The 24170-nt window shown below is 42.5% G+C and overlaps 1 protein-coding gene across 23 annotated transcripts in view; it reads right to left on the bottom strand.

Annotated features, from left to right (window-relative positions):
- The window catches only part of PARP15 (poly(ADP-ribose) polymerase family member 15), a 53305-nt gene that overhangs the window by 9175 nt on the left and 19960 nt on the right, over positions 1-24170 (bottom strand). For 5 of the 23 annotated variants that reach the window (XR_010155322.1, XR_010155319.1, XM_063806169.1 and 2 more), the window contains exons 2-9: positions 23793-23912; positions 19127-19363; positions 16581-16808; positions 14019-14097; positions 12713-12862; positions 10063-10125; positions 8295-8462; positions 2868-3074 (exon numbers count right to left, since the gene is read on the bottom strand). Coding sequence is in view for 19 of the 23 variants with exons in the window: in XM_063806169.1 (XP_063662239.1) it covers positions 2868-3074; positions 8295-8462; positions 10063-10125; positions 12713-12862; positions 14019-14097; positions 16581-16808; positions 19127-19363; positions 23793-23912 (1252 nt within the window). In the remaining 4 variants the exon portion in view is untranslated. Of the gene's footprint in view, positions 1-2867; positions 3075-8294; positions 8463-10062; positions 10126-12712; positions 12863-14018; positions 14308-16580; positions 16809-19126; positions 19364-23792; positions 23913-24170 lie in introns of those variants that run through there. The other 18 variants (XR_010155320.1, XM_063806168.1, XR_010155321.1 and 15 more) reach the window with 14 other exon arrangements.

The raw sequence follows: 24170 nt of genomic DNA, 5'->3' as shown, positions 1-24170 counted from the left end.
ATCAGTGGCAGCATTAGATTCTCATAGGAGCTCAAACCCTATTGTGAACTGTGCATGCAAGGGATCTAGGTTGTGCGCTCCTAATGAGAATCTAATGCCTGATGATCTGACACTGTCTCCCATCACCCCCAGATGGGACTGTCTAGTTGCAGGAAAACAAGCTCAGGGCTCCCACTGATTCTACATTGTGGTAAGTTGTATAATTATTTCATAATATATTACAATGTAATAATAATAATAACAAAGTGGACAATAAATGTAATGCACTCGGACCATCCTGAAACTACCCCCTTCATAACCCAGTCCGTGGAAAATTTGTCTTATATGAAACTGGTCCCTGGGCCCAAAAAGTTTGGGGACCACTGTTTTAAAAGATAAGCTCTACTTTCAAATTCCTGGTGGTTCAGGATAAATGCCCTCACCTGTGGGGGTGGGATTAAAAACCAAGATCCCAGCTGAGCACGTAGGCTCATGCCTATAATCCCAGCACTTTGGGAGGCCGGCGGGTGGATCACTTGAGGTCAGTAATTTGAGACCAGTCTGGCCAACATGTTGAAACCCCATCTCTACTAAAATGCCTGTAATCTCAGCTACTCAGGAGGCTGAGGCAAGAGAACTGCTTGAACCTGGGAGGCAGTGGTTGCAGTGAGCCAAGATTGCACCACTGCACTCCAGCCTGGGCAACATAGTGAGATTCAGTCTCAAAAAAACAAAAACAAAAACAAAAACAAATAAACAAGATCCCTGGTTCTGCCCCCAGTCTTCCTCTCCTCACTGTTTATTCTCACACTTAAGCCAATCACACTTAAGGACTTCAATCCCACCTACTCACGTGACTTCCCAAATCTATATTTCTAATATCTGATATATACTTGGTGCTCAATAAATAATCTCTGGACTCAATAAATAGCTTTAACATACATTTGAAAAGTAATTGTGTATCATCTGCACAAATGAAACTCAAAGCTATCCTCTTTAAGTTCTTTTTGGAAAAGGGCTATATGATAAATCCTTACTAAAATTCCAGTTTATCTGAGCCAACAAACTTCCTTTTATCTGATATTTCATCTGTATTATTCCTTTTCTCTAACAACAAAGATGACGTAATGCAGTTGTATTGTGGTTTGTTTTTGCCTCGGGTGCCAGAAGTTCAGGTTGAAATCAGTCTTTCACAGCACTGACAACCCTGCTGTCTCAGAGGGTCAGTTGTCTGCTCATTTTAGTCAGTTTTTTGTTTGCTTCTCTCTTCAACTACACTGTTTTGTTTTATAAATTTGTAAGTCAGTTTAAAATCTAGATGAAAGCAAAGAGTGATGAGCCAGTTAAGCTTTATTTTTTACTTTACTGATAATGACTTATTTACTGTTCTTAAATTTAAATAAAAATTTTAATCTACAAGGACCAAAGGGAAAAAATGTTAGTTTATATATCCCTAGATACTATAGTAGGTACATACTATTTTTAACTGCCCAGTATCCTTTTCTCCTCTTCTGGTAAAAGCTTTCTGAATTTCCTCTGGGGAACAGCTATTCCCCATTGCTTCGGATGGTGACCCCCTCTAGCTGAAGTGTGGAGCATGTGACTCTGGCTTGGCCAGTGTAATTCCGGTTCCCTGCCTGCAATGATAACCTAAAATGGTCCAATCAGAAAGACTCTCAGCGCTTAAAAGAGCTCTGTTCCCTGGCATCATGTTCCTGATGATGAGTGTATATCTCCACTGGATATACTCTTTCCTCTTGAAACTGAGTATGGAAGGATGTGGGCCTAAAGCTGCTAGCAGCCATCTTTCACCATATGAAGCTTGAGGAAAAAGACAACATAGCTGAGAAGAGAATGAGAGATGAATAAATTCAGGGTCTAGATGATATTATTATATGAGCACCCGGACCAAACTGTACCTGAACCCAGGAATGTGTGGGCTTTATAATAACACGAGTTATTGAATTCTGTTTTTTGCTTAAGCCAGTGTAAGATGGACTTTCTATTATTTGCTACTGCAAGAACCTTAACAGATCCCACTATTATATTCATGTTTTTATTGTGTGTGTCCTACATGTATTGTGTGTTGTAGCACACCGAGGAGAATACTTGTCAGGAAATAAATGTAGAGAGAACTGACATTTCTTCTGACAGCAGCAGACAATCATTCTCAGTTTAGGGAGGCTGTTGATGGCATATGTGCCTTATCACTAGCAACACTCACACTGCTTTAAGGGTGAGTGCTCCAAATGGCTGAAAATAGTGATTGCAAGAGGAGGCTGCAATCCTAGTTATTTTAATAGCAGTACAAATGCCACAAAATAGGGGAAAACGAAATCAGAGGAACAGGTTGGTACAAGTACTTAAAGTATAAACACACCTTACAGAGTAGCAGCTGGAGATCTGGGATCTGTCTGGCTGCTTGTGATGTAGTACACCCAGCTGACCCTAGCCACTCCCTTCTTACATCTGATTCTATTCCAGGCTAACATGTCTATAGGGGGATGATTAGCAGACCAATATTAATCAGCTAGTTCACAGCTCCAAGAGGAAATGAGGGTCAATACCAACCAATCAATAAATATTGGCTAGACTATTGGCTAGAATTTGCAAAGCCTCCTCCCCTCTTTCTGCTTCCTCACTTCCATTCTCTTCCTGTTTATTTACCATTCCTATTTCCCAGGCATGATTTTGCCTCTCAGGAAAATAATCAGTTGACAGGAGGTTGCATTCTCTAATTTTTATACTTTTCCCATGGATCATAAGAAGTTGTCTGAAAAGTCCTAAAACGAATAGAAAACTATAAACTTAGTGTACATTCACACTTAAACATTTTCTAAGTGATTATCAGAGCCAGCAGGGTGATTTTTAAAAAGTGAACATCTTACATGTAGTCATGGAGAATGTGGACTGAAAGTTCAGTGATGCAGAGAGGTCTCTTTTTTTCATGCTGTCGTAGAATACATTTAGCAGCTCAGGTTGAAAAATGACAACTTTAACTGTTTTTAATGATGGGGTGGAATGTTGCGATAAGAAGTCTGCAATAGCATCGATTATGTTATCAGCAACTGTGATTGGGTTTTTTCCGGCATTTCCTGAAAAAAAAATTTAATGACAAAGAAGTTTCCCCCGATGTTGCTAATATGATGAAATATGGCAAATCCAGTTCTCAGTGCTGAGAAACAGGAAAGCCCCTCACAGCCAGGAATTGATCTGACACTCACAGCTAGTTGGTGTTCTTTAGCTGAATACAAACAATTTCATAGTACATCATCCATATAACCACTCTGACCATGATGAATTAACACAAAAACAAGACTACTCCATAATTATGTCTTATTGCAGACAAAAACATAAACCCTGTCCAAATCACAGAGATGGCCAAATATCCCCCTATCTTGACTAATAAGAGTGCCAGCTGCTAGGCCAGGTGTGGTGGCTCACGCCTGTAATCCTAGCACTTTGAGAGGCTGAGGTGGGTGGATCACGAGGTCAGGAGATTGAAACCATCCTGGCTAACATGGTGAAACCCCGTCTCTACTAAAAATACAAAAAATTAGCCAGGCGTTGTGGCGGGCACTTGTAGTCCCAGCTACTCGGGAGGCTGAGGCAGGAGAATGGCGTGAACCTGGGAGGTGGAGCTTGCAGTGAGCCAAGATAGCGCCACTGCACTCCAGCCTGGGCGACAAGCAAGACTCCATCTCAAAAAAAAAAAAAAAAAAAAAGAGTGACAGCTGCTGCATTACCAATCATACATTTAGCCAGAATGCATCCTCCTTCCTTCTAGATAAGATACCCAATCATAGAATTATGTCTGTTTCCTAAAAGTCTCTGATCCAGAGAAAAGCCCCACTTACTTGAGAGTGCCACAAAATCACCTAAAACAAGCCCAAATCCATTAAGTCCTTTCTAACACTCTCCTACTGAGATGCTGCAGAGCTCCCCGTAGTGTGTGTTCCTGGTGATCTTTAGCTGATGGGCATTGGCAGTGCAGAAATAAGAACATGTGATCTGGATGCAGAAGAGCTGAGTCTATGTCCTGGCTCCACTACTTACTAGCTGTCTGATCTTGGGTAAGTCATTTGATTCCTCTTGAAGTTAGCTAGGGCTGCGGTACAAAAAGCCATGGACAGGTGGCTTAAGTAAGAGAAACTGATGTTCTCATAATCTTGGAGGCCAGAAGACTGAGGCCAAGGTATCAGCAAGGTTGACCCGTAGATGGCTGTCTTCTCTCTGTGTCTTCACATGTTCTTCCTTCCATACCTGGCAGTGTCCTAATGTCCTCTTCTTATAAGGACATTAGTCATATTGGTTTGGGGCCCACCTTAATGGCCTCATTTTAACTTAATTAGCTCTTTAAAGACCCTATCTCCAGGCTAGGTGTTCACGCCTGTAATCCCAGCACTTTGGGAGGCCAAGGCGTGCAGATCACTTCAGGTCAGGAGTTTGAGACTGGACTGGCCAATATGGTGAAATCCCGCCACCACTAAAAATACAAAAATTAGCCAGGCATGGTGGCGGGCACCTGTAATCCCAGCTACTCAGGAAGCTAAGGTAGGAAAATCACTTGAACCAGGGAGGTGGAGGTTGCAGTGAGCCAAGATCGTGCCACTGAACTCCAGCCTGGGTGACAGAGTGAGACACTGTCTCAAAAAACAACAACAACAAAAACAAACAACAACAACAAACAAACAAAACCCTATCTCTAAATCTGAGGTACCAGGGTTAGGACCTCAACATATGAATTTTGGAGAGACACACTCAACCTATAACACCTCTACACTTCAGTTTGCTCAGCTAGAAATTGGGGGTAATAATAGAAGGTAATAGGTAATAGGGATAAGAATATGGTAGGTAAGAATAGAGTAATTAAGAATATAATAATGGTAAAAAAAAGTAATAGTAAAAAAAAAAAGTAATGGTAAAATTTGTGCAGGATTTGGGACCAGGCTGCATGGCTTTGAACATAGCTCTGTTGCTAGGTTGAACCTACCCTCAAGTTCCTCATCTACAAAATGGGGACACAGAGTATAGGATGGATCCAGGTTTTGAAATTTATATATCTCAGAAAAAGAATAAGTATACAATTATGTATAATGGTGAATATTTAGAAACAGAAAAGAAACCACAACAAAGTATATCTTTTAAAATGCTGAAAATTAGATTCCTAACGCAACTTTCCTTAGCTGTATCGCATAAATGTTTACAGCCACCCCAACATCACTCAGTGCAAGGGGAAGTATGAGACGTCAAAGTGGGGGAAACAGTGGTCTTAATTCATGATGGTTAAAATATCCTACTTTTGAAATTTTACTAAGTCATACAACCAGGTGAAGACATTATTAGGGCTCCTCTCAGGATCTTTTAAAAAGCCTGTGCAAGTGAAGTCTGATCACTTAAGCTTCATTATCTTCACAATAAACTTGTCTTTGCTGATAGTTTCCATGTCACAGGTATGAAGACCAACCCTCCCAGTTTCCCCAGAGCAGAGAGGCTGCCTGCAACATGGGACTTTCAGTGTTAAAACCAGGAAAGTCCTGGTCAAACTCGAAAGAACTGATCACCCTATATAAGGTTACTGTGAGGAATACATGAGCTTTGACATGTAAAACACCTAGAACATACAGTAAGGACTCAATAAATCTTAGCAATTATTAATATTATTACTACAACTAATGTAGCTATTCCAGCTACTTCATAGGAGTTTAGTGGTACTCAAAATAGACTGCATCTAGTAAGCATTTATTTTTTCTTTCTTTCTTTCTTTTTTCCGAGATAGAGTCTCACTTTGTTGCCCATGCTGGAGTGCAGTGATGCAATCTCAGCTCACTGCAACCTCTGCCTCCCGAATTCAAGCGATTCTCCCACCTCAGCCTCCTGAGTAGCTGGGACTACAGGTGTCCGCCACCACGCCTGGCTAATTTTTCTATTTTAGTAGAGACAGGGTTTCAACATGTTGGCCAGGCTGGTCTCGAACTCCTGACCTCAAGCAATCAAGTGATCCACCCGCCTCAGCCCCCCAAAGTGCTAGGATTACAGGCATGAGCCCCCGCGCCAGGTCTGAGAAACATTTCAAAAATGTCCGTTGAAATCAACGGGGAAGAGAACATCCATGAGCATCTCTGAAGGCATCATCAAAATCACCTGTTATTCATTCCTCCATTGAACAAAATTTAATGGGCAATGATTCTTCACTCAACACGGGGCAGAGAAGACATAAAGATCCGGTCCTTCCCTTTTGAGGATCTCACAATGTATTCACAGTCGAAGAGGTGTGGCACAAGCATTTCATGGCCTCCCACTTCCTCCTCTGGGGCTTTGCACTTACTCTCCTCCAACACTTACGATTATTGGTTGGTTCTTTTGCTGACTTTTCTGCCCTTTCCCTGCCACAATCTATCTGTGGGCATTTCTCACTGTTCTGGTCTCAGCCCTCTTCTCTTTCTGTATGCAGTCCCTTGACAGGCTCATTCCACCTATCCAGTTGCAACCCTTCCCACTATGTGGCTGAATACACCTACACCTGTGACCTCTGCATTGGGTATCATTCTTGGTTACAATGTCTTGCATCTGTTCCAAAATCATGAACTCCTGAAGGGGCCAGAGCTTACTCCACTCTGTTTGCCCAGTGCCAAGTAGCAGAGTGCTTGCCCTGGGTGATGGAAACAAAACAATTTGGGTTTGTGAGAGCTGTAATTTGCCAGATGGTGTGGGAGAAGCTCCAGATCGGGAGAAATGCATGAATAAAAGAAACAAAAAGTGGTAACAAAATGCCTGCAGCACGTTCCCCCTGGCTTCCCTGCTGGCCTCATTGCCACCGATAGCAAAAGGTTATAACAAAAGGTTATTGGTGTGTGGAAGCCAGGAAGAATGTACTGCAAACATTGGAGGGTGCCCTGGGGCTCACACGAGAGGGGCCTGGGATACCTGCAGGAGCATTCTGTTTTAATCTGGGAAGAGGAAGGAAGTCTACAGAGTTGAGCTAAAATGATGGTGGTGGCTCTAAGACCAGGAATTTAATTGCTGAAAAACTCTCTTAGATTAATGGTAATCTGTGGCTACATACTATTAATACTTCCCAAGTAAGAAGCCCTCACTTCCATGAGAGTGACAGGGGACATGGATGTGAATGAATCAGGAAGTGAGTGACCAGTAGCACTGTCAACTAAGAAGAGCAGATGACTGAATGATATCATAGAGATGAGGAAAGCGTTCCTAGAAACTGTGAGCAGGACAAACCTGAGTTTGTTGCTCATGGGGAGTGACTGCATCTTACTCATGATTTTCTCCCCAGTGCCTTGCACAGAGCCTTGGTAACGGCATTTCAATTCAATGAATGAATGCACAAATGTGGAGCCGGCTGGGAGACGCTGAAGTAAACCAGATGGGGGAGGTCTGAAGGGTTTGGAAACAAAAAGAAAGGCTGGAATTCAACAACTCTCTGGAAGAAGATTCAGCAGGACTTGCTGACTGTGGGGGTCTGGGGACACAACAAAGCAAGGATGGCAGGCCAGGGCAGCTGGGAGCGTCATGGCACCACCGAAGGAGGAAACGAGAAAGCCCGGGAGCTCAAGAGGAGTGTCTGTTTTCAAGGGAGGATCATGAGTTTGGATTCTGATGTAATGAAGTTTCTGGTAATAGAAAACTGCCCCAGAGGAGATCCTGGAGAGAATGAGAAATGCTGATTTGGGAGTCAATGCAGAAATGTTACCAGACACGAGACTGAATGAATCCCCCAAGGAGAAAAAATGAAGAGTGAGAAAACTATGAAGTTAAAGACCAAACTTGGAAAGATACTTAGGGAACATAAAATAAAGAAGAAAGGGGTGGGCACAGTGGCCCATGCCTGTAATCCCAGCACTTAGGGAGGCTGAGGCAGGCGGATTGCTTGAGCCTAGGAGTTTGAGACCAGCGTGGGCAACATGGGGAAACTCTGTCTCCATAAAAAATACAAATATTCGCCAGGCATGGTGGTACACACCTGTGGTCCTAGCTATTTGGGAGGCTGAAGTGGGAGGATTGCATGAGCCTGGGAGGAGGAGGTTGCAGTGAGCTGAGATTACACCACTGCACTCCAGCCTGGGCAACAGAGTGAGACTCTGTCTTGAAAAAATAAAGAAAGAAGAAAGATGGAGGAAAGAGGCTTGGGCCCAGTAGCTGGTGGTGCCCTCCGGATCTAAAAGATGGCTCCCTCTCTGATTTACATCATTGTTCCCACTTTCAGATGGATTCAGCATTGATCTGCTTAAGAGTGAGACTAATTCTAAAGGAATTTGTATCACTCAAATTTTATTATAGAATGATAAGCTGCAAACCTGTTCCGATGGCTGGAAGGGAAACCGATGTGTACTTCCTCTGCTCACACTCTTCTAGAACACTGGTGACCGTTTTCCTGACATCTTTTCTCCCAGGAACATGAATTATTATTTTGCACTTTAAGCATCCACCTGGTGTAATTATAAAATCTCTGTGAGGCTGTGCAGCTGAAAAAAAGGAAAGAAAAACAAACATGCAGCCCATTAATTACTGGAGGCAACACTTTGATTTTTGAGAAATGAAAATAGCTGACATCCGTGAAGGCTGTGAAGCCCAGTCTCACTCGAGCTTGTTGGTTTCATTCACTGGACTGTGACAACCACATTTTCTTTACAATCAGAATTCTCAAGCTCAACAAATACACTGTTGAGTATTTGGGGTGCTGTTCAAAAGTACTTTATCTGCATTAATCTGCTCAATCCTCAAAACAAGCCTATGAGGCAGGTACTGTTTTCCCCATTACACACATGAAACAGCCACAGAGAGAGGTAAGGTCAGTAGCCAAAGATTGCCTAGGACTCGAACCCAAGCAGCCAGTCTCCATAGCTCTTAACCTCCACTCTGCTGTCCCAGAAGAGCAATTTCTATGCACATTCAGCCACATTAATTTTGAAGGAGGTAAAAGCAACGTACTCTGTGGCACAGAGGTGTGAAAGGATGAAAACTTCTCCTTGGCTCAGGACCCTAGAGCTCTTGAGCACATGGAAATTATGAGGGCCATTTTAAGGCACTGCTTCTTTGGTTCAGACTGCTCTGAGTAAGGCTGGGGCCAGCAAAAGGGAGGAGGAGGAGAGTGGATCCCTGCCCATCCCATCCTGCCCTCCTGAGGAGCACCTGTGCCCAGGCACTCCCTAGGGTCCCTCGGGTGTCCCTCCCACCCTCCCCTCCCAGGCAGCCTCCTCAGGCTTTTCCAGCTTGTCCAGCCCACCTTCATCCTCTGCTCCTGCCTCCCAGACACAGCGAGCTCTCCCAGTACTCAAACCCCTGCTAACGTCCTCATGTTAGTAATCAAATATTACCTTCCTTTGCTGTCACTCCAGAACTTTATTCACTCCAGAGAAATTTCTTAATCAGAGGACAGCTACTAAGATAGGAGTTTCAGGCATTGTAGCAGGTCGGTTGCGGGAATACATTGTCAAACATGGTGCTCTATGACTTCTTGAAAGCATACTCATAGCTGACTGTCTACCCTACTCTGCAAGGGATATTTTGAAGGACAAACAGTTTATAATCACTACCTTAGGTTCCCCACTCAAAGTCCACACTCATTCATAAAATGATTAGAAGTTGGCTATATGCAGTTGTGCTGGAAGAAGTAGAACAAGTTTGGGGAAAGTTTGTACAGTACTTCACAGTTTACAGAACTTTTCACATTAATTGTTCCTTCTGATCCTCAAAACCACCTGTGGCACAGCTTTCCCACACTACTTATTAGTAGAACTTTCCTACTGATGAGAGAAGCAAAGCTCTTAGCAGTTAGATGACGTGCCTAGGATTGCTCAGTAAATGGCAGAGCCTGGATTATTAGGACCCAGGCCTGGGTTCTTTTTACTACTCAGGAAGTAAGAGACAGATGAGATGGTGGGATGAAGAACCTCTCCCCCATAGCCTCCAAGTTCCACCACCTCTGCCTGCTCTTCCAGTGAACCAACCTTGCAAAGTTTTGCTTGCTACTTACTCCACCTCCAGTCCTCCTGTACATCCTCTCACTGTAATCTCAGCCCTCTGATTTTCAAGTTTGTAGTCAAAAGTAACATGTGCCCATACCTAGTACAGCACATTCACTTTCCACAGCTTGTCCAGCACCTTCTAAAATAGCTTTTGACACACCTAAATAAGACATGTTAATGGTAAAAGGCATCAGTTAGAATTCAATAAGTGGTTATAGTTTTCGTACATTAGACTTCTGCTCAACTCACCCTTTTGTGCATAATCCATTGACCACCCCCACGCCCGACCAACTGCTCTTTCTATAGCAACCTCCACCCAGTGGCTGATGAACAGTCTGATCTCAGTGCCATGGAAGTGCCCAGGAGCTGAAAGGCTGGCATCTGCAACTTTACCTTCTCTATTTATACAGGACTGTTTTTGCAGTTATTTGAAATTTTTTGCATTCTACCCTTATTATTTTGTAAAAATGAATGAAACTATAAAAATAAAAGTTCTGATACTAATGAGAAGCATGGATCTCAAAACTGTAATAAAATCAAGCACTTTACTAAGTTCTTTGATTCCCTGCCCTGCTCAGTTAAACAGCTGGTTTCACTCCAGTGAATCTTCCAGTCAAAGTCGTAGCTTCACCACTTTGGTCAAGTCTAATGACAGCTGGGTCGAGTCATTAAAAATACGGACTTTGCATTTTGACAAATTGGGTTGAAGTTGACTCCAGTATTTACTAGCTAGTAGGTGACTAATAAGTTCCTCATCTGTTACACAGAGGCTAATATGGCACTTCCCTCACAGGGTTATTTGTACATTAAAAGAGATAATGGATGAAAAATGCTTAGCACAGAAGCCGGCATGCAGAAAATATTGAATGAATGTTAGTTGTTTTATCATTATGAAGATATCTATATCTCTATATCCTTGATTATATATGTGTTATAAAATGTCTCTTTTTTAAAAAATCTCTTTTCAATTTGTTTGTTCTGGTCTCTGTCTTTGCTGTGAAGATTTTCCTCAAATGTCAAGTGATCTTCACCAGTCCATTCCTATTTAAGAGTGAGCTTAGAAGCTCTATGCAAGAAGGCTTGTTGACCAGCGGGCTTCAGTGTAAGGCAAGCAGGCAGCACCTCCTGTCTGCTGCTCTGGGATCCATGCAGGGAGAGGGGCTGGGCACTCGATGTTTGGTACACAGATGTTCTCTTAAACAGTTTTCAGCCTAGCTCCTCATCTCACCTATGCCTGGTGCCCTAAGTCCAAAATCCCTCTGGTTCTGTTTCTCTAGAGAATAAACCTCCCATCTCTGGCCAGGGAAGAGCAAGGAAAGTTACTGCTGTATAGGATGGAGGATCCAATCAAGTAGTCTAACTGCTACTGATCTGGAATTTCATTCAACCTTGTTTTCATCTCTGTACTTGCCCCCTGCCTTCCCAGATACCAGCAGCCTCTAATTCCTGTGTCTCTGGGGCTACTCTTCTCGCCTGCAGGTACTAAATTTTCTCTACTCCATGGCAGTTACCACCCTTGGCTAGCAGCTCCCCATCGTCTAAAAATTTGTTATCTTTTGTTCATAGTTGTTTTCCTTCCAACGTTCTTTTTTCTTGTGTGTTTATATCCTTTTCATTCCTTTACAGTTGTATTAATGGAATTCCAAAAGGGGACAGGGATAAATGCATAGATTCAACCTAGCATGTTTCAAATAACCAAATGTTCTTTATGTCTACATTTTAAATGACTGAAAAATGGAATGACCAATGAATTAAATGGATATTCTACAGATTCACTTCTGCATGGTAAGTTCCATAATATTTTTCAACTTAGAAAATATTTAAATTCTATTTCTGTTTTATTTTACCCTTTTAATTTAAAAGTCAACATTTTATAATATACAAAAGTTTAAGAGGGCTGGGCACGGTGGCTCACACCTGTAATCCCAGCACTTTGGGAGGCCAAGACAGGCAGATCACCTGAGGTCAGGAGTTCCAGACCAGCTTGGCCAACATGGCAAAACCCCGTCTCTACTAAAAAATAAATAAATAAATTAGATGGTGGCACATGCCTGTAGTCCCAGCTACTCAGGAGGCTAAGGCATGAGAATCACTTGAACCCGGGAGGCGGAGGTTGCAGTGAGCCAAGATTGCACCACTGCATTCCAGCCTGGGCGACAGAGTGAGACTCTGCCTCAAAAAACCCAAAAAGGTTAAGAGTGTATGTGTATAAGTTATAAATTAATAGACATATGAGGGGAGGGCATGCCCAAATGTGTTACCATAATGGGAGTCAAACATTTCAGGGAAAATAAAAACGGTTGCGTTTCATTTCTCGGTCAGTGTAATGTAGAGAAGAGCTACAGAAGGTGAGTTGTAAATGCCAAGTAGGTTACATAAAAAGGAAAATAAAAATAGAGGAACTTAGAGGTACTAAACTATACTTGTGGAAATTCAACAGTTGAGAGCTGACACTAAGTACAATGCGTCAAACTCCACCTTTATATCAGTTAACACCCCATCTAATCCTCTCCTGGGAAATAGGTGTTTGACAGGCAAAGAAACTGACACTCAGAGAGGTTAAGTGACTTGTCCACAGCTACACATTGCTAAGTGGCATAGCTGGGATTCAACCCACGTCTTCCTGAGTTCAGGGACCACATATTTTCTACAACACTCTCTGTCCACTCAGGGCAAATATTAGCCACAATTTCCCTTCCAGAAATTAGTCATACTAATAATTACAATATATTGCTTAAATAAAGTACCTGATTTCCGATTAAATGTCCTTGCTGTTGAGTTTACAATAACATCTACCTGTTCAGTGGCTATATCTCCAGTAGCAACCTGAAAAGTAATTGCACCAATTTTCATTTCATATGCTGTGAAACAAGGCTTAGAGACAGTCCCGACCACACCTGAAAAGAAAGAAAATAGGTAAAGAATGGGCTGGCTCAGCTTCTGGAGGAACAGCACTCATCTTGGGGCCCTACTCTCTTCCCAGCCCAGCCCTCTTTCTTTTCCCCCAACATAAACTGAAATATTACCACATCTCCTGGCCTCTTAAACAGCTTGGTTTTCTTTTTAAAGGAAATTAGAAAATAACGCTTTGTGACAGTAAGCATATCTACATTTTCTGAGTTACATAGGATGAGGCAGAAATATCCAATTGTGCCAGTCTGTTTACTGGCAAGAGCTGCTGGGGTGTCAAGAGAGAGGAGTGAGAAAAAAAAAGGGAGTGTGAAAAGGGCACTGTTCTTTCTTGCAGACAACACTGCTAGGAGGGTCTTTTATTACCACAGGTGTAGCAATATAAAGGGTGCTCCAAAATCCCAGCACTTTGGGAGGCTGAGGTGGGAGATCACTTGAGCTTAGGAGTTTGAGACCAGCCTGGTCAACGTGGTGAAACCGTGTGTCTACTAAAAATACAGAAAAATTAGCTGGGTGTGGTGGTGCACACCTGTCATCCCAGCTACTGGGGAGACTGAAGCAGGAGGATTGCTTGAACCCAGGAGGCGGGGTTTGTAGTGAGCCAAGATCACGCTGCTGCACTCCATCCTGGGTGACAGAGCAAGACTCCATCTCAAAAAAAAAAAAAAAAAAAAAAAAGACTGCTCAGAGGAAGTTACCTTTAACCCGTTGGCATATTACTCTCCACTCCACACTCTGAGGCTTACAACTTAGCTGTGCCACTTCAGCTCATCCCTTAAACCCTTTAGATCTACCTTTCAACGTTTATACAGTGGCAACAGAACCACCTGCCATGGGGCCATTGTACACGTTAAATAATATACTATATATGAAAGCAATCAGTATAGTGTGCCAGGCACAGTTTAGTTATTATTTTATTACCATTTCTTAGAAACTCTGGTTTCATTACCATTAATTTGGTTCATGTTAATATGCGATTGCTTCTTTGTGTGCCCAGACAATGGGACATGCTCTAACACCTCCCTCATCACAGATTTGTTCTTCATGTGAATTAGCTTTGCCTACTTCTATTGGACTTCAACTACCACTGAAGAGTTGCTCAGCAAAAGGAAATATTTCCTTAGCAGAACGACTTTACCAGACCTTGGGTATCTCCTGCCATGGGAATCCTGGCCTTGTTGGGATTTATTCTTGACCAGTTAGTGAATTCATCTAAAAATGCCTGGAAATAGAAACAGTTACTGACTACAACAATATTGTGTAAAAATATTAATCCAATTCTTTGGAGCATTGATCATCAGATATCAAAGAGTTGATAACAATAGTTCTCAAAATATTTCCTCTTCCCTCAGAGACTTCTTAAAGGATTGCGGTTCAACCTAGGAATTTTCTCCACAAATAGCAGTGCTGATTTGCTTTACTTTGTGAGTAAACTAACACTGTCCAGGCAAGTGTGTCAGCAGGGGTGCTGACTGTGGCTCTGCAGGAAGTCACATGCCTTTTTTGTGACCACTATCGTTATCCCTCCTCTTTTGAAGCCCCTTAATTCTAATCTCCTACATCCAATGTGCTGAGGGAAGTGTAGAGTATTTGTAGGTGAGTAGGGGGCAGGGCAACAACGTTCCTTGGCATCTTTGGCTGTTAGGTACATTCTGGGGTTGATTAACAACAAATACATACAGTATGCTTCATCTCTTATGTCCAGCCAAAGCCTCCTGAATGAAAACACGAAAATCCACGTTAGAAAACCTCAGACATTGAAGTTTTGTTTAGAAATGGAAAAAACAAAAAGGCATTTTGGTCGTGTGAGTGATCAAATTGAGCAATGGGAGACAGAGTAGAGTTATAAAGTTTCACTTGGGTTGTCTTCATCCATTTTCTTTCTTTTCAGGTATCTTTGGGACTGTTTCTACTTTTTCTTTTTCTCTTTCTTTCTTTTCTTTTTTTTTTTTTTGCAGACAGAGTCTCATTCTGTTGCCCAGGCTGGAGTGCAGTGGCATGATCTTGACTCACTGCAGCCTCAACCCCCTGGACTCAACTGATCCTCCCACCTCAGCCTCCCAAGTAGCTGGGACTACAGATGTGCACCACCACGCCCGGCTAATTTCTTGTATTTTTTGTAGAGACGAGGTTTTGCCATGTGGCACAGGCTGGTTTTGAACTCCTGGACTCAAGCAATCCCCTTGCCTCAGCCTCCCAAAGTGCTGGGATTATAGGCGTGAGCCACTGCACCAGTCCATGTTTCTAATTCTTGGTTAACAATGAAATTTGGGGCAGTTACTTTCCAGATTGCTACTGAAGATGTCACCCCAATAAAGGGCAGATGTTATTGTGAACTCAACAAGGACACAGATATCACGAACATTTTGCGAATAATAATTTCCCCCAGTTTATCTTTGAGCAAAAAAATATGTCTCTGGATATTTTATATTTACCGGGGGAAAAAAACTAAGAACCTTTGGGGGTAAATGTTGTTTTTTAAAATATTATTATTATTTCCTATGGATAAATTTGCTTACAAACTACATCATGCAATACTTTGGAGTGTTTCTGGGGAACTCTGGGAAACATCTCTGGAAAGACCACACTTCCATCCAGAATGGGTAAGTATAACTAAGAACTTAAAAAACAAAATTATCTTTGATCCAGTTTAAGTGGTGATGTTAATAAGTTGTAGCAATTGCTTGTCAGTCCTTAAAGTTGGGTAATGACTACTACCAGTTTTGGGGGTTTTCTATGTGCTAGATATCATGCAAAACACTTCAAATACACCCGTTTTAATAGTTAGAACAATTCCGAAAGGTGTTATTACCACACTCATCTTACACTTGATAAAACTGAGATTCAGGCTGGGCACAGTGGCTCACGCCTGTAATCCCAGCACTTTGGGAGGCTGAGGTGGGTGGATCACCTGAGGTCAGGACCAGCCTGGCCAACATGGAGAAACCCCATCTCTACTAATAATACAAAAATTAGCCGAGCGTGGTAGCACATGCCTGTAATCCCAGCTACTAGGGAGGCTAAGATGGGAGGATTGCTGGAGCCCAGGAGGCGGAGGCTGCATTGAGCTGAGATCACGCCGCTGCAGTGAGCCGAGATCACACCACTGCACTCCAGCCTGGGTAACAGAACGAGACTCTGTCTCAAAAAAAAAAAAAAGCTGAGATTCAGAGAGGTATGTCACCCAACTTTTAAATGGCAAAACTGAGATTAAACCTAAGTATACCATTCTTCTAATGTCAGTGGGAACTACTTAGTTAGTGTGCCTTGACTGCTTCTCCACTGCTAAATATGGTGCTGCTATTTCTAGTTTATAGACACTCACAGACTTGTGTAGACTGGTCTATTCTATCCAAATAACTAAATCCTTGAGGCTTCTCTCATTCTGCCCTTTCCCCATAGATAAAGCCATGACTTAGCTTTCATGTAGTCAGTGTTAAAATGTCTAGGCCATTTTTATGCCAATAACTTTCCATTTCTTTCTAAGAATGTATTTATTACAGATTAGCTTGTCTCTTGATGAACTGTCTAGGAACATGAGTTATCAGTGTTGGCTCATAGTTAAGTCATATGACAACCTCCCATTAGCAACCATCACTTATAGGCACAGGATTAGAAAACACGGTTATTCCTAGATCTATAAAAACATCTGAATGCGCTTGGGTTCACTTGCCAGAATTAACCAGATGGGATATGTAACCATACCTGACAGCCTTCATCGTCATTTGTATATACCAGAAAGTGGACTTCTTGTAAAGGGCTAGTTATCGGCCTTGTGCTGCTACTGTATTCGAACACTTCTGAAAGGATTAGTTTAGCAAAAACAGCTTTGGGAAACTGCAAACTTCCTGTTCCAATCATGGGAAATGTGATTGATGAGAAAGATAGCACTTCTACAGTTGTCAAACATTTCTTGATTATATTTGCCATGATCTGAAATGTGCAAAGTACATTTACATAAGTTAGGGCTTAAGCTAGTGGAAAACAGAAAGAGTTGTGGTCCCAGCAACTCTGACAAGGACCTCTCTGCTGTTGTTGGCTTAGTCAGGGCCTGAGAAGTCAGAAAGAGGAAACAAAAACAGGGCAGAGTACTTTCCAGAGAGAGTCACGCTCATTCAGGAGAGGCGGGTCCAACAGTGTGGGAATGGCTGCATAAAAATGGTAGCTCAATGTAACTAAAAGTGGTGTTTATGAAGAGTCTTTAACAACATGCAGTATTTATGTTAAGTTAAAAAAAAAAAAATGTATTGGCCGGGCGCGGCGGCTCCCAGCACTTTGGGAGGCTGAGGCAGGCAGATAATGAGGTCAGGAGATCGAGACCATCCTGGCTAACACGGTGAAACCCCGTCTCTACTAAAAATACAAAAACAAAATTAGCCAGGCGTGGTGGCAGGCGCCTGTAGTCCCAGCTACTTGGCAGGCTAAGGCAGGAGAATGGCATGAACCTGGCAGGCGGAGCTTTCAGTGAGCCAAGATCGCGCCACTGTACTCCAACTCCAGCCTGGGTGACAGAGCAAGACTCCGTCTCAAAAGCAAAAACAAAAACAAAAACAAAAAAACTGTATTTAAAAATGTTTAAAGAGAATATTGGTCCAAAAAAAAAAAAAAAAAGAGAGAGAGAATATTGGGCCTAACACAGTGGTTCACACCTGTAATCCCAGCACTTTGGGAGGCTGAGGTGGGCAGATCGCTTGAGCCCTTGAGTTCAAGACCAGCCTGGGCAACATGGTGAAACCCCATCTTTACAAAAACACAAAAATTAGCCAGGGATGATGATGTGTGCCTGTTGTCCCAGCTACTCGGGAGGCTGAGGTAGGAGGATCACCTGAGCCCAGGAGGTGGAGGTTGCAGTGAGGTAAGATCGCGCCACTGCACTCCAGCCTGGGCAATAGAGTGGGACCCTGTTTCAATTAAAAAAAAAAAAAAAAGAAGAGAGAGAAAGAGAGAATCTCAACTAAGACATAAATATGCTGTCCAGTTGTGGTGGCTCACACCTGTAATCCCAGCACTTTGGGAGGATGAAGCAGGCAGATCACCTGAAGTCAGGAGTTCAAGACCAGCCTGACCAACATGGAGAAATCCCATCTTTACTAAAAATACAAAATTAGCCAGGTGTAGTGGCACATGCCTATAATCCTAGCTACTCGGGAGGCTGAGGCAGGAGAATTGCTTGAACCCGGGAGGCGGAGGCTGCGGTGAGCCAAGATCGTGCCATTGCACTCCAGCCTGGGCAACAAGAGCAAAACTCCATCTCAAAAAATAAATAAATAAATAAATATGCATAAAGTCATAAAGTTGACTTGAAGGAAATATAGTAAAATGTTAACTAAAGTTACCTCTTAAGGCCAGGCACAGTAGCTCATGCCTGTAATCCCGGCACTTTGGGAGGCTGAGGCGGGTGGATCACTTGAGGTCAGGAGTTTGAGACCAGCTTGGCTAACATGGTGAAACCCCGTCTCTACTAAAAATACAAAAATTAGCCAGGCCCCATGGTGGGCACCTGTAATCCCAGCTATTCAGGAGGCTGAGGCAGGAGAATCACTTGAACCCGGGAGGCAGAGAGGAGGTTGCAATGAGCTGAGATGGCGCCCCACTGCACTCCAGCCTGGGCAACAGAGCGAAACTCGGTCTCAAAAAGAAGAAGAAGAAAACAGTTATCTCTTGGTGGTTGGATTATTATTTTTATTGTCTTTTTGTACTTTTCTATATTTTCCACAATGTATTTGTATTACTTTTTTATATTCTGAAAAAAAGTTGGGAAATTAAACTGGGAGTGGAGGTGGGAATGATGTTATCGAAAGAAGGGCACTGACTCTTTTTTCTTCTTCACCACAGTGCTGGGCGCACCTCTTTGCTGTACTGAAAGATTATTACATTACAACTTAGACACCCCTCCTGTAGAATCCCAATGAATGTTACTACCTCCAAGGGTCAATTACTCGGAAATAACTGGTAGTTGTGATGAATTCTCCATGGAATGTAATAAAGATTTCAATAGATAGACAGGGTTCAATCAATACGAGGGTTTCACAGCCTAGGGCAGACACTTCTTTGTTGTGGGGGCTGGTGTGTGCATCATAGAATATTTAGCAGCATCCCTCGCTTCTACCCACTAGATACCAGCAGCAGTTGTAACAACCCAACTGTCCTCTGTGGGGCAAAATTGCTTCCCTTGAGCACAGATCTATACCACACCAGAAGGAGATTCCCAAAGCCACCAAATACGTTGGAGAACTAAGAGTGTTCCCTACCTGCCAAGAAGTCTCTGCTCCATTATTCCAGTATGGAGCCACAGCATGGAGCACAGCTTTGCAGTCCAGATTGCAGCCGCTTGTCATGAATATGTTACCTACTTTTTCCTCTGTTTCCCGCCTTCTGTCATCTAACTCTTTCTGGAGCATGGGACCAGCTTTCTGCAAAAATGCCCGAGATAGTGGTCCTCCTCCAAGCTGAAGATTCATGGGAACGCTGTTGACAATGACATCGGCCTTAACGAAAATAGCAACAGTTAGAGATTGAATCAATAATACATAATGATGGAGCAACTGTAAATTTACTAAGTATTGTGGGGTAATGTACGGATATGTTTTGCCTGTCATACTAACATGTCAGCCCCACCCTCAAGGAGCTTACAGTCTATTGTTAGCACTGAAACACCATGATGAGGTCACTTCCAAAACTTAGACATTAAGGAAATATATTAACCACTGCTGTGAAATCAACACATAATGAGTCAGAGTAGAGCTATGAAAATGAGTCAGAGACCAGAGGCAGAGAGTCAGAGACGAAGACTGAGAGAGAGAAATGGAGAAAGAAGAAAAATGAAAGTGAAAAACAGAGACAGAGACGGAGAGAAACAAAAACACAGAAAGATTGAGACAGAGAGACAGGGGAAGGGAGAAAGAATTGCTCTCAGCCTGGCAGGAACTGAGAATACTTGTTTTGAATTTAACAATATACCAAAAGAAAGACTAGGTCGATGTGAAGGAGGGTATGGTCGGCCCTGAAGGCCTTGGCAAAGGAAAGTCACTAAGGTGAGGGTAGGCAGTATCCATTCTAGCCTGTCCAGGGATGTTGAGTTCTCCAATGTCAATGCTAAGGCTGTTCCTTTGGTGAAGTGAGGGTCATAGCCTAATGCCATGAGATGTTACATATTCAACTCATAACTCCTATTACTCAGATTTTGTGCTCACCAGAAACCTTCTGATTCCCTGGTAATTTGGGAGTAAGAGGAGACAAACACTCTCATCGTGTGGCCTTTTTTTTTTTTAATTTTTTATTTTTTTAAACACGATTTCGATCTGTTCCCCGGGCTGGAGTGCAGTGGAATGATCTCAGCTCACTGCAGCCTCTGCCTCCCAGGTTCAAGCGATTCTCATGCCTCAGCCTCCCGAGTAGCGGGGATTACAAGCATGTGCCACCATGCCTGGCTAATATTTGTATTATTAGCAGAGATGGGGTTTTGCCATGTTGGCCAGGCTGGTCTTGAACTCCTGATCTCAAGTGACCTGCCCACCTTGGCCCCCCAAAGTGTTGGGATTACTGGCATGAGCCCGGCCTGATCATGTGGCTTTTTAATGTCCTGGTTCTTTGGGGAACTCTTCTTCATTGTAAATAAAAAGATGCCTATGTCCCTGGGACATATAATAGGTTATATTTCTCAACCTAATAATCGGCATTCTTGGATCCACTTATATAATGTTAGTTAGCATATTATATGAAGTTAGCATAAACTAATCTCAATATCTGAGAAGCCCCTTGCAGAGACAAGAGTGAGCAAGCACTCTTGTGCTTGCTCCAAGAAACAAAACAAAACAAAACAAAACAAAATTAGATCTAGCCCATGTTCTCCTCACTCCCACTTGCAGTTTCACTCTCCATTTACTGATTCCTACACAGTTTAGGGAAGCAATATATTAACATGTAATAAAATAGGCTGGGTGTAGTGGTTTACTCCTGTAATCCAGCATTTTGGGAGGATGAGGCAGGAGGATCACTTGAACCCAGGAGTTCAAGACCAGCCTGAGCAACACAGTGAGACTTTGTCTCTACAATTAAAAAAAAATTAGCTAGTGGCCTGTATTCCCAGCTACTTGGAAAGCTGAGGTGGGAGGATTGCTTGAGCCTAGGAGGTTGAGACTGCAGTGAACCATGACTGTGCCACTGCACTCCAGCCTAGGTGACAAGGCAAGACGCTATCTCAAAAAAAAAAAAAAAAAAAAAAAAAAGTAACCTTGTTGTAATGTTTAAATCAATTCAAAGTAATCAAAAGACATTGTTAAATATACAAATATTAGTTGGTATAGAATTTCAAAAAAGATAGGAAATCATTTAGATTGGAATAGTGAGTGAAGGCTTTTTAAAGGGGATAAGAATTTCAGATTTCAGACAGGCCTTGAAGAATGGCTATAATTGGGTCAAGTAGAAAGAAGGCAGCAAGGCATTCAAGGTGCGTGGAATATTTAAGAAAGCATAGGATTGTGGCCGGGTGTGGTGGCTCATGCCTGTAATCCCAGCACTTTGGGAGGCCAAGGCAGGCAGATCACCTGAGGTCAGGAGTTCGAGACCAGCCTGGCCAACATGGCAAAACCCGGTCTCTACTAAAAATACAAAAATTAGCTGGGCATGGTGGTGGGCGCCTATAATCCCAGCTACTTGGGAGGCTGAGGCAGGAGAATCACTTGAACCCAGGAGATGGAGGTTGTAGTGAGCCGAGATCACACCACTGTATCCAGCCTGGGTGACAGAGCAAGACTCAGTATCAAAAAAAAAAAAGAGAAAGAAAAAAAGAAAGCATGGGATTGTGAAAGATCAGAAAGTAGTCCAGATTTAGCTAAAGCAGAGGTTTAATAGTGAGAAGAGCGGCTGGGAAGAGATTTAGGGCCAGACGATGGAGTACTTGGAAAGCCACACTTTTTTGGACTTTGCCCTATAGGTAGTAGGAAGACACCGAAGATGTGTGTGCAGAGAAGTACCTGCTAAAATAATGTTTTTGGAATATGTATCAAACAGCGATGTAGAAGACAGATTAAAGAGTGACAAGGAGGTAAGGGTAGTACTGAGGCGTGATTGGAGGTTGGGAGTGGTGTGTACCGAAACACGGGTAGACAATGGCAATGAAAAGGAAAGACATGTACATGAGATATTTTGAAAAAGGGCTTATTAGGGCTTGGAAACTAACTGGATAGGAGAAAGAATTCAGAGAAGAAAGATAAAGAGGATTCCAAAGTTTACACAGCACCATCCAATGGTAAGAATAGGTGAACCCCAATATGAGTTGACACGAAATTTATAATCAACTCAGTGGACTGCATAGTGAAAAGACCTTGGTTTCTTTATCTATAAAATGTGGGTAAGTCATATATTTCTTCATTAGGTTGTAGTACTAATTGAGTAAGGTAAAATATAAAGTGGCCCATCATAAGGGGATAATGATAATAGCTATCATTTTTTTGAGTCCTTATTATGTGCAAGGCAGGGGATAAGTGGTTTATATGAATTATTTCATTTAAGCCTCATAACAACCTTCATATCATCATCATCCATATTTATAGATAAGAACTCTGAGACATAAGATGGATATTGACCAAGATCAGTGGCTGCTGAGTGGTGGAGCAGTATTTGAACCCTGCCAGAACTGACTTTAGAGTTGGTCTGCTTACCCACCACACTATGCCTACACCTAGAGTGAAAAATAAATTTACTGTCCTTTTATATCATCCAGTTCTTCTGGTCATATCACTCACCAATCACTCTCATAATACTCAGTTGCAGAGCTCACTATTACCAGTAGCCATGGCAATTATCTTTCTCATTGCAAATGAAATAATTACAATTCCAGTGTTATAAGTAAGTCTCTTGAGTTTGATTAGTGTGAGTCAGATCAATTCTGTGTAAAATGACAAGATGCAACTTCTCAACCTGCTGATTTGAGGACAAGGTCCTGAACCCACGTGACAGAGGACTCTAAAAACTCTAGAGAACATGAAGAAAGCAGCCGGCCGCCTCCCCTCTGCCATCCCATTAACTGCAGCAAATGCAAAGAATATTTCCAGTGGCTCATAATCCAGAAGAGTCTCCCAATTTCTCAGCAGAGTTCTCTTTCTGTTAGTCCTGAATGTCTGCCATCTGAAGGTAAACATCAGGTGTCCAAATAGAATTCTAAGAAGCATCTGAACCAGTGATTCTCAGCCCTAGCTGCATAAGATAATCACTTGGAATGCTTTCAAAAACTATTGTCGCCTACACCACATCCCTGACCAATTAAAGGCAGGATCTCTAGGGGTGGGGCCTGGGAGTCCGTATTTTTAAAAGGTCCCCCGGATGATTATGATCTGCAGCCAGGATTGAGCATGATGGATGTCAACTATAGGAGGAATATAGGGCCTGTATCTTCTGTTAACTAGTGATTCCAAGGAAGAGGAAACAGTAGGAGAGGAGGGGTAGGCAGGAGCCAGGCTGAGGATTTAGCACCTCTTCTGGTAACCTTTATCCCTCCTCATTCTTCCTGTGTTTCTGCAAAGTGCTCAGGCAGGAGCAAAGGCGTGTTTGTGAAGGGTGATACTATAGTGTGCTGTACACATATCTTCCTCACTAATGCTGACTGGTGCAGGAGAGAAAAATAGAACTGGGTTGAGAGTAAGTCAAGATCAGTTACAGAGAAATAAAAGAGATGGATTTGCAAACTCTTGTTTGTGGTTAAACTTGAACCCCTCCACATAGTACATGTGGAAGAATATAGGGGATGGTAAGTATATATCTGCATAAACTTTAAGTGGGTTTAACTTCTCAAATTTATCTTTGATATCTTTAATCTTTGATTAAGATAAAGAACAAATTAAATCATGGAACAACTCACAGAACAAGTTAAATAGATCCCACTGTTCCTTGGTAGATTTATTAAATGGCATCACCTACCCAGATGTACAGAACATCTCCACTTATCAACTTGAGATTCAGACCTTCTTTGGTTTGGATGGAAGCTACAACATTCCTGATTGAAAGACAATCTTTCTTGCTGAACTTGTTGTCTCTGGACTGTGGAGAAAACAGTAAAGCATTACCAGCAATGCCAATTTCAAGAGTTCTCTTAGGCCAGGTGCGGTGGCTCAGGTCTGTAATCCCAGCACTTTCGAAGACTAGGTGGGAGAATCACTTGAGCCCAGGAGTTCAAGAACAGCCTGGGCAACATATTGAGACCCTGTCTCTACGAAAAAATAAATAAATAAAAAATTAGCCAGGCTCAGTGGCATGTGCCTGTAGTGCCCACTACTCAGGAGGCTGAGATAGGAGGAT

Source organism: Pan troglodytes, chromosome 2, assembly GCF_028858775.2.
Source record: "Pan troglodytes isolate AG18354 chromosome 2, NHGRI_mPanTro3-v2.0_pri, whole genome shotgun sequence".
NCBI lineage: Eukaryota > Metazoa > Chordata > Mammalia > Primates > Hominidae > Pan > Pan troglodytes.
This window is presented reverse-complemented; position numbering and strand designations above follow the sequence as displayed.